Source organism: Ctenocephalides felis, unplaced genomic scaffold (genome assembly GCF_003426905.1).
Source record: "Ctenocephalides felis isolate EL2017-DRISC unplaced genomic scaffold, ASM342690v1 CF-g0.4_SCAFFOLD_03571, whole genome shotgun sequence".
NCBI lineage: Eukaryota > Metazoa > Arthropoda > Insecta > Siphonaptera > Pulicidae > Ctenocephalides > Ctenocephalides felis.
The window spans coordinates 58,848,373-58,859,870 of record NW_020539725.1 but is presented as its reverse complement, the minus strand read 5'-3'; the positions used below and the strand labels follow the sequence as shown (position 1 = coordinate 58,859,870).

The following is an 11,498-nucleotide window of genomic DNA, read 5'->3' as shown; positions in this document are numbered from 1 at the left end:
AAATACTTTCGTTTGCTGTAGAATGTTGTAATTTCAGTATGTTGTACTATAATATGTCTACAACAAGCACAAATAATAAAATCAATAAGTTTACTAAGAAATTTCCAAAATATTTCCATTTGTTATGGAAAAAGTACAGGAAAAACTTTACTTATCACTGATATTAGAATAATGTTGTAATTTTTTTTAAATACTTTCAGTTGTAGAATGTTGTAATTTCAGTATGTTATACTTTAATATGTCCACAACAAGCACAAATACTAAAATCGATAAGTTAAATAAGAAATTTCCAAAATATTTCCATTTCTTATGGAAAAAGTATACGAAAAACTTAACCAGTTGTAAATAAAGGAGATAATGAAAAAATGATGTACTAATACTAATGTAACATTTGTCATAATTTTAAAACCATTCGTTTAATATGAATGATGTATTCAACAAATTTGTTCAAAATTAATCACTCTTTAAATATTACCTAACACCTTAAAGCAACCCTATTGAAATTTATAAATATTTCGTATTACTTTTACCAGTGGGTGTTTACAAATGCATGAAACCGAAATGTTGTGGTCAACACTACCACGTGGTGTGGTTATGTGGTTATGGTTACGGTCTCCTGGTTTAAAACAATTTATCGGTTCATTACTCTGGCTAAGAGTTTGCTTATTTTTAAATTAAGTCATATTAGAGAGGAAAGAATAAAAATAAATATACATACATATATAATATAATTTATACTGACATGTGGTTATTATGAAAAATGCAGACATTAATAATAATAATAATAATAATAATAATGCTAAGAAAAATACACGCGATGGGTTGTACATGATGTACTAAATATGTATAAAGTACTCCAAACATCATATTGCTTATTATTAGACTAGTCCAGTATAAATCCTGAGCATTTTTATTAGTTTTTGTAATAATACGCTTATAACTTATTCCAACACATATAAATCATAATATGTAATTAACAAGCCTATTAAATTTCCTAAATTCCTGCATACTCCATTTTTAAACTTTTTAAACAAAAATTTGTACAAAAAATACTTTAAACTTCATATTTTGAACTCGATCCTTGAATTGAGACATACATACAAGCCAGTACAGATTGTCTAATGCGGCCCTGTTTTTTTCATTATTCTGCACCCTCAGATAGATTTGCGATTAAATCTAAGTCTACTACGGGGTCGTGTCGAATTATCGATAATTGATTCGATAATCTACGATCTTATCGATCAGTCCCGAGTGTAATCGATTTGATCGATAGAGTTCGAGATAATTATCTCCAAAGTTATTTTCGCAGAGGTCGTGGTATTGTGGTTAAAAGGTAATTGGAGTTGGTATCAAGTTGCAGCGATGTCAATTATATTTTTTCACCTGGATAATATTTTAAGTTAGACTAACAAACGGCATTTGAATTTTATTTGCACGCGTTATCAGGTTTTAACAAATTCTCGTCACTTTTTATTTATACAAAGATTTTTTTATTAAAGTAAATTTATTTTTGTATAAAAGAACTTGACTGTCTTCATTACCTTTTTTTCGAACGAAAAAAGACGATACCTAGAATTTCTACTAATGGCACAAAAGTTAATTATTTTAAAAGTGGATTTTTTGTGTAAAAGGACATAATTAGGATACACTCGAAAACTTTCAATACATAAATACACATATATATATATATATATATGTATATATATATATATCTACATATATACAAATTTCTATGTATAAATAATATCGTGATGGAATTTCGGAGTTTCCATGTAGAGGAGACCGGAGCTATCATATTTACAATACGAATTAGTTAGGATAAAAGTGTTTCATTCATTTACAAGAGTGAAAATGACTATTGTCCTTTTAAAAAGTTTTTCTAGAGACCTGAGTTTTTTTTATTGCTGAATATTTAATCATACTCTGTTATTTTACTGTAATATAAAAGTTGTTGCTATAATTTTCTCTAAAGATACTTTCATGAAAACAATTATAAATTTCAGAAGTACCTACGATTTTGCACAAATTAGTATATAATATTTTTATTTCGACGCTAAGAAAAAACTTATAATTATGACGTGATTATCTTTATCTGTTACCTCAAGATAGTTTACTTTAATTACTTTAAAACTAACAGAACTGCTGCAAAATTGTAAAAATTTACTACTGCTTGATATCAATTTGTGAAAAATGCTAATTAATCTAAATTAATCAAGTAACAATGACAAAAATTTACGCGAACCCTCAAATTTGATCAAAAACTTTTCAAACTTATATGTATAATCGTTAAAATAACTACTGCTTGATATCAGATAGATAATTCTGTCCGTCTCTATTAACACACGTTGATATGTTATTTTTCTGTTCCTTTTATAAAATAAATAATGTATTAAAATATTTTTTTTTTTTTGAAATTATTCGTTAGTGTAACTTCTTACAGATTACGTAGGTGCACCTACTTAGATTTATATATTTAGCCCCGTCATCCCCTATATATATATATATATATATATATATATATATAATATTTATAAGAGAATGTGTTAAAACACGCGATTCTATCATTAGCCATGTCGGCTGTGATGTCACATTAAATTCGTTAATGTGTTTTATACAAACACAAATATTTATACATACATACATACCTACATACATATGTATATATATACATTTGTCAAATTTTTTGTTAAAATTCCTACAGGCCAAATCGAATTAAAGAATATATAAAATTCCATCGTAATTCGGATATGATTAACCCGAAAACTATTTAAGGTACCGTACTACTAAATGGCCCTAAATTATTAAAGAATAGGTGTAAGTGGCATTTTGTCTTAAGAATTGAAATTTAGCAACTTTGAGATTGACAGAAATATGATTTTCCGGATTCTTTTTAGGTGTGTTTTATGGAAATTTAAGCTAGTTTGACCTATATATATTATACCACAATAATAATGAATAATGAGGTCAACAACTGTAAGTAAGTTCATTTCAACTTACTCTTGTTGAATATTTTAGTAAAAAAAATGTTTTTTATACCATAAAATGATGGCTAGGTTTATAGCCGAAACAATATGGCTTTAAAATTTTTATAATCAATGTTTTTTTATTGATCTTATGACCTCAATCATTGACAATCATTTGACAACGTCTCGGAATTTTCTCTAAAAAATTGTAACTAAAATTATTTATAATTTTTTATTAATAGCTAATTGGCTCAAACAACTTTTATTACTGTTTATATTTTTAACAGAAAATTCGATTAGTTTACTTGGCGTTTCAAGTGATTCTGAATCGTTTGATACAATTGTAAAACTAGGTTTGGACAAATAGCTAAATCTCAGTTTTCACTTGCCTTAAGGCAAAATTTCACAGCTAGTCTGAGTTTTCTATTCCAAAACTTTCCACCAGATCTTCAACTAATCTCTCTTTTCCAAACTTTACCATCTCGTGTATCGAAAATCAAAAAGTCACACAGAGACCCTTGAGGGTAATTTGAGGGTAATTTGAGTGGGGTAATTTTCTACGACGGGTCGGAACCTTTCTACGAACATAGACATACATACACACACACACACACAAACCAAGTATGTTTTAGGGACATCCATCTGATGGATAATATCGAGTTGATCAAAAGAACGAAATCCGACGACGAGGAAACAAAATGCCTTGGATGGATGGAGACGCTCGTTTTACGATTTTTTTTGGAAAAGATATATATAGTATACCGAGTTGCTATAGGGATTTAAATTATTACACAATTTGTAGATTATTTTATTTCAAATTCAAATTTATTGCCTTTAACCATATCAATATCCAACTATTGTCAATATCCGATTAATTTGCTAATATATTCAACCTCGATTTTAAAATACACCCAGTTGCTGTAGGGTATTATAATATTAAACAATCTTATGGAATATTTAATTTTGTTCAAATTTATAGAATATTGCATTTGAATCAGAGTTACCGTTTAAAAGTTACAGAATTTTTAATAAATACATGCACTACTTGTTGAACTATATACAGAGGCTTTGCATCTTATGAAAGATTTATAGATAATTTTATTTATTTATTTAGCCACAAATTTGTTAAATAACACAATTAGGTATTATAGTTATTTTATGAGTTACAGCTAAATTAGTAAAAAAAACTACTACTTCTACTTCTTATCTTCATGCGTACTGTTTGAATCCATTAAATTTTTAAAAATTTAAAATATTTATTGCACAAATTTGTGTTATATGTATAAATTGTTGCAAATTTATCTAGTTACAAATTTGTCAAATATTATGGCTATCTATTTTAGTTATTTTTAGAGCTAAAGCTAAAAATGTTGAAAAACTAGAAATTAACCAAATGTTAAAGTTAAAAATATAAATATAGTATAAATAGAAAGAAAAATAGTAACATTTTACTCTATAATATAAATGTAGTACCAAATCATTCAGGACGTCTTAAAAAAATAATCTTACAAGCTTCGAAAATAAAAATCTTTATTTCAATTTTTTGGATCATGGAGCAATGGTCAAATACAATTTTTTTTTGTTTACATAAAAAATTATAAATAATTTGATAGTTGCAATTTTTCGGAGAGAGCTTTGAGAAGTTGTCCTGATTGAGGTTATAAGATCAATAAAAAACATTGACTATAAAATTTTTAAAGCCATATGGTTGAACTATATACAGTGCAATGGGTCTAATAAAGTGTCGGTCTAAAGATATATTTAACGTTTCGCGTTAAATATATCGTGTGGGGTATCATTTAAAAGGTCTCGATGAACCTTATACGAAAATATTATTGATGGATGAAATTAACTATTGGGGTTCTGTACAAGATACATAACCAATATCAAAGTATACTGAGTCCATATGGAGATGAAATATTAAAATTGTCTATTAATTAGTTGGTGCAACAAAGTGTGACTTATTTATAAAAAATAATGTAATTTTTATTTGTTGAATATATATATATATACATATATATATATATATATACATATATATATATATATACATATATAAATGCGTTAAAGTACAATCATTAGTTCTTTCGAACATAGTCATTCTTTTAATGATACACACTTTATACAAATATATATTTATACATATGTGTATATATATACATGTATAAATGTATAAATGTGTATAGGTATTTATTGATGTATATATAAAGACCATAAGGCATTTACGTAATCAATTATTGATGACAAATCGTACCTGCACATTTGTACACAAATTATTTATAAATGTACATGTACATGTATATGTATATATATACATATGTATATATGTGTATATATGTATATGTATATGTATAATTTGATTCATGTACAAATTGTGATGTCACTATCGTATTAACACGTGATTCTTATCAGATTCTATCGCCTGATAAAAAAATAACATGATAATCCAGGATGTGTAAACATGTTTAATAATGACGTCATCGATTATTTTAATATCGATTATCGAATAACAAGAAAATATTAATTATATGCGTTAAAAACATAAAGTTTATTTAAATAAACGTTAATCCTAACGGAATTTTTTATCCTATTTCCTGAACCTGATAATGATTAATGAATCCAAATTCAGGGTCCCAAATGCCCTCATGTGTGTATGTATGCATTTGTATAAAACTATATACATCGAATTAAATTAGTGACGGCTTCTTAAAAGTCAAAAGTTTTTTTTCGTCTTTTGAAAAACATATTTTTTTCGGGTTTTTTTCTGGTGATCTTTACAAATCGTATTTGTCACGGGGGTCACCTTTTTTGTGGCTAACTGGAGTAGGTAAAAAAAAAATTGTGCTCTGGATTGAGAATTGAAGTTTTGTATTCTCAAAAGCCCGAAACAAAAAAAATGTATTTGATCATAGTTACATGTCGTTTTGAATCTTTTGGCGCGATCCAAAAACTGAAATAAATTTTATTTTTATTTTCGAAGGTTGTAAGATTATTTTAAGAAGACGTCCTGAATGATTTGGTACTACATTTAGATTATAGAGTAAAATGTTACTATTTTTCCAAAAAAACAGCAAAATAACATTTTTTATACTATATTTATATTTTTAACTTTAGCCTAAAGTGGATCGAGAAGAAATTCATAAAATTTAACGCGTTCTTCCACATTTTTAGCTTAAACTCTAAAAATAACTAAAATAGATAGCCATAATATTTGACAAATTTGTAACTAGATAAATTTGCAACAATTTATACATATAACACAAACTTGTGCTATAAATATTTTATATTTTTAAAAGTTTAATAAAATCAAACAGTACGCATGAAGATAAGAAGTAGAAGTAGTAGTTTTTTTTATTAATTTACCTGTAACTCATAAAAAACTATAATTGATAATTGTGTTATTTAATAAAGTTGTAGCTAAATAAATTATCTATAAATCTTTCATATGGTGCAAATTCATATAATGAATATTTGTATTTATAAAAAAAATTATTAAGGTTACGCCTAAAGTTGATAAAAAAAGGAATTAATACAACATAGCGCATTTTTTTTACTATTTTAGCTGTAGCTTCTAAACTAGCTTTTGCAATAGCTAGAATAAAAAAGTATTCCGTAGTTATATATGTGTTCTATAAGTTTTTCATACAAATCAATAGTATTTGTATTAATAAAAATTGATTAAAATTTTTTTCATCATTCTCGATTTCCTCCCGTGTGACAAATTTTCAAAATTACATGTAACAATTGTAATCGTTTACACAAAAGTCTTTTATGTTCCTGTATGTCCTTTTTGTAGCACTTGCCAAAAGGGACCTTTTTTTTCTCTAGAAGGTTTCTTCTTGCGAATTTCTGAAATTTCAAAAAAGACGCCGACGGAACTAATTGTGTCAAAAAGGATCCTTTTGAAAAAAAAGTGTCAAAAAGGACTCACTCGTTTCGTTCGGCACTCGTTTGCTATTTAAATTTATTTGTGAGGACATTTTAGATGAAACACGTGTAAGGGAAAAATATAAAATTAAATATATTATGTGAGTCAAAATCGTCAAAATTTTGTTATTTCTATACTTTAAGACTATTTACTGTAGTTCTTGTCAACTTCAAAGACTATATTGAATATTGTAATAATATAATGTGTATAACCATATAATAATATAACTAATGTTATATTTTGACATTCGGTCCATTTGGAGGTTAGGTTCTAGTAATTGACAGTTTCGCGACTGCTCAATCATAAGATAACTATTTTATCCAAGAGTTGTAATCCAACTATTTATTTCAATTACAAAAGTGGTGATCCTTGTGCTTGTAAATGTAAATATAAATGTATAAATAATATTTCCCTTCAAGGGGGCTTAAATTCTGATCCCAAAAGCGCATCGGATTAAGTATTTAAGTCTTCGAGCCCCATTGTGCCCTCGAGGGCTTTACAAGGGATTACCACTGGATTTTTCGACGATGACAACAAAATAGAACCATTTAGAACAAGTTTTTGTGCAAATTTTGGCATAAAGGAAACAAATGCAGATTTTTGCATTTGAAGCGGAAATTTCATTGAATTATACCTTTTATAATAAATAAATAATAGATTTTGCGCTCTGGTCGACATACATAATAAAGATTTGTATTCAGAATTCATGATTGCATTTAAAGTATTATTGCTAAACTAAATTTTAACATATTTGGTCTTAGCTTTAAAATAATTTATTATTTTTTCATCTTGTGACAATAAATCTTTCACATACTACAAAGTTGTATAATAAGTATTTGTACTTAGAAATAATTTTTAAAATCGTACAATTCGCAATAACATAAAGTAATAGTTTTTTAAATTTCTTAAAATAGCTACAAAAAGCTAGAAAAGGTAATTACTATCTTTGCTACAATTACTATATTTGGCAATTACTATATATGTAGCTAGATAATTTTACAAGAAATATTTTATACTTATCTTTCAATGAAATTGTGTAAAAGTTTATAAAAGTATACTTATAAAAATGTACTTATTACTAAGTATGTGTAGAAGGATTTAATGAAATCTGGTGCATATTTTTCATTTTTAACTGTAGCTCAAGCTAAACTAAGTAAAAATATTTGACAAATTTGTAGCTAGATAAATTAACAACGTTTGTATTGTGTCTTTTAATGGTTTTAGTCATATTATTATTAGTATTATGTTTTTATAGAGTCAAGTTTACTTGTATATGTTTTGCATGAAATATTAAGGGTAAAATATACAGTACAAAATAGAAATAAATTTTGTAATATTAAATATAAATCCGGATGTTAAAATCTTCGTATGTTGCAAGTCCGTCGGTTAAATCGTGTAAATTTGTATATAAAAATATATTTTACTAATATAATTTCAATAATTTGCAATAAGCATTTGCAATAATTATTTTAGAAAAAAATACTCTATGTAAGTTTTTATATTTATTTGGTACCTGCAGATTTACCACAACCAGCACCATAATCATCTAATTTTTTTTCTTGTTGTCTCACACTTTACGAATGATACACAATTGCTTGCGTATAACTTTTTATGTTCTTTTGGTGCAGAAACTAATTTTATAGTAAAAAATCACAGACTTAAAAGAAAGATTTATATCTAGCTACAAATTTGTCAAATATTATACGTATCTAATGCAGCTTTTTTCAAAACTGCGGGTGAAAAAGTAAAAAAAACATATCTCATCTTATTAATTAAATCCGTACAATTAGCACTAATAAAAATTACTCAAAATTACTAAAACCAAATTTTTTGAAAATCTATATCACCAGACGTTTCGATACACAATATCATGTCATCCCCAGTGATGAATTTTTTCATACATTCATAAAAGTGTTTATTAATTCCGTTTTTACGGTAGCCGAAACGATTTGTTTGCGCTTTTTGATTCGGACGTCATGTGGCGACGGCACCACCATTAATACATACATTAAACATTATACAAACACAATTTTGAAAACAATATTTGTGTGTGTGTATAAAAATGTATTTATTTTGGTACCAGCGGGCGGTACAAAACACTCAAAGAACAGCATGTGGTATGAGAGGATTTTACCACAACCGACAGAGTACCATTTGCTCGTTTTACTTGATAATGGTGCGAATAGTTTTTTTTTATTGTAACATAACAATTTGTGTGAAAAAATAAGATAAGGATGTAGAAATATGTTAAGTGCGAAGATAGGCTAGGGTCAGTTTTGTCAATGTAAGGATTAGTAGCACATTTCACTGCGAATTAAAACTTTGCAACACATAGCTTTTTAAATCTTATATATAAAAATGAATGCAAAATTTGTTGGTAAGCGCATAACTCAACAACGCCTGGACCAATTTGGCCAATTCTTTTTTTAAAATGTTCGTTAAAGTCCAAGGATGGTTTTTACGGCGAGAAAAAATCGAATAATTGCCGGAAAACCCTAAAACAGCCCTTTTCTTTTTCACATACAAACGTTAGTATTTTCATATTGTTGCTATCGGATACGGAATATTTACACAAGGCAAGGCAAATTAGGTTTATCTTACTCTCAAGTTCAAAAATGAAAATAATTCAGACTTATTTGCTATTTCCCCGTGGGGATGACATTCCTCTCAGTGGTGTTATTTCATTTTTTTCAAAATAGACTGTAGTGTTATTAAAAAAATGGAACTTTTGAATTGTAAACATAAGTACAAGTACAACGTCTGTCGGGTAATCTAGTTTAATAATACATTTAATCCTCAGACGTTTCGACATGCAATTTTAAATCATTCTCAAAGAAAATTTTATAAAAAGCGTAAATAAATTTATTTGTAACATACACAAATTTAGTAATAGTTATGTATGCACAAATAAATGTATGTACACTCTTCATTAAAATATTACTGAGAACGTTATATATTTATGTCGAAACGCACGGCATTAGAGATTTTTTTTTAAAAAATGGGTGTATCCAAAACTAATCAAAACTTTTAATAAAAATTGTCCTATCATTTTATATAAAGTAAAATGCGTTGGTTCTAGTAGACGTTTTGCGAAATCGTATCTTATTAAACTAATTTTTTGTTAATAAACGTAGTTTCTAACATCCCTCTTCTGTTAGACTTAAACACGTAAAATAGTGCCTAAATATATATTCACACTCTCAAATAAGCTTGCTCTTTTATTTTAATAGTTTTTAAAAATAATTATTCTAGCTACGTATATTATCTTAGGAAAAGTGTAAAACACAACTCATTTTTATTATTAGTTACTTTTAGCATTAAAAGTACGCTTAAATCATTTTTAACGCTCTCATTTGTGAATACGAACGCAAAAGGTAGAAACAATATGAAACACTGTACAATTTCAAATCATCTCTATAATTAAACCACTTCTCATAAGCCTATAATATTTTAAAGTGTTCTCTTCTCCTCGTTAGTGTATAATAATAATATTACCAATATTATCCTATCACTCACCACACTATTCCTCGGCGTCGGTATATTGACATTCATGTTCATATTGAATGAATTAATACCGTTTATGCCATTGATACCGTTGATACCGTTTATGCCATTCATTCCCGGTATCATTTGAGTACCGTATATGGCATGCGTCGGCGAAATGTCTGTCAACATGGTAGAAAAGTTCGTAAACAAAAAAAAACTAGTAAAAAACACAAGAGGGATTAAATTGTTTTTATCATTATTTTGTAGATTCACACTTGAACACTGGATGGTAAAAATTTAGGGTTGTTACATTTTTGCATCAGGCAGCAGTGATAGTCAGTGATTATAGATTTTTAACTGTAAAAGCACTAAATGAGTTGTTTGAACTTCAGTGATGTGTTTTAGGAAAATTTTAATTTTTGGACAAAGTTTTTTTACTTTTGTGCATTATTTTGTCCACACATTTCTTTAATTGTAGTTTATTATTTTTATTAAATTACTCATCACTTTATTAATTATTTATTTATATATTTTTTCCACTTTAGCAACTATTTTTTTTATTTGTTGACACTATATATTATAACATGCGCGCGCTCTGACGGCGTTTTCGAGACTAAAGTGTTCCCTTTTCGAATTTCTTGAAAGTGGGAAGGAAAACGCGTTGGAAGGAGAAAAAGGGCAAACGAGGGTCGCGATTGGTCGTTGGGGCTTCTGTGAGCGTCGTGATTGGTGCGAGTGACTCGGTCAGTGGTGGGGCAGGTGTGGGGCTATTGGGAGGGTCTTGAAGTAGAGTTCTTATAAAGTTTTATTGAAGTTTGAGAATCAGGCGAAGAGGATGGTTCGATATTTTTAGCTTTAAGGAATTGAATTTTTTTAGTTAACGTTTCGTTTGTTTGATTTTAGTTATCTTCAGGTCAGTTATCGTCATTTTGATATTTGTTGACTCGTTGATAGTAAATAATTAGATATTAACATTAAAATGAAAAAAGTTTAATTTTGATCAATTTATGTAGGTAAATCATATATTTCGGTTGTTTGACTTTGTGCACCTTCAGGATTTTTCTACGCGTCAAGTATAAATAAATATATATTGTAAAATTATAATTAATGGTATTATTTAT

At 27.5% G+C, this 11,498-nt stretch overlaps 1 protein-coding gene across 1 annotated transcript in view; it reads right to left on the bottom strand.

Moving 5' to 3' along the window:
- The window catches only part of LOC113386385 (transcription factor Sp9-like), a 71,611-nt gene extending 61,045 nt beyond the window's left edge, over positions 1-10,566 (bottom strand). The window contains exon 1 of the mRNA XM_026624167.1: positions 10,408-10,566. Within this exon, the coding sequence (XP_026479952.1) occupies positions 10,408-10,566 (159 nt within the window). The remainder of the gene's footprint in view (positions 1-10,407) is intronic.
- Between the last annotated feature and the right edge of the window lie 932 nt (positions 10,567-11,498).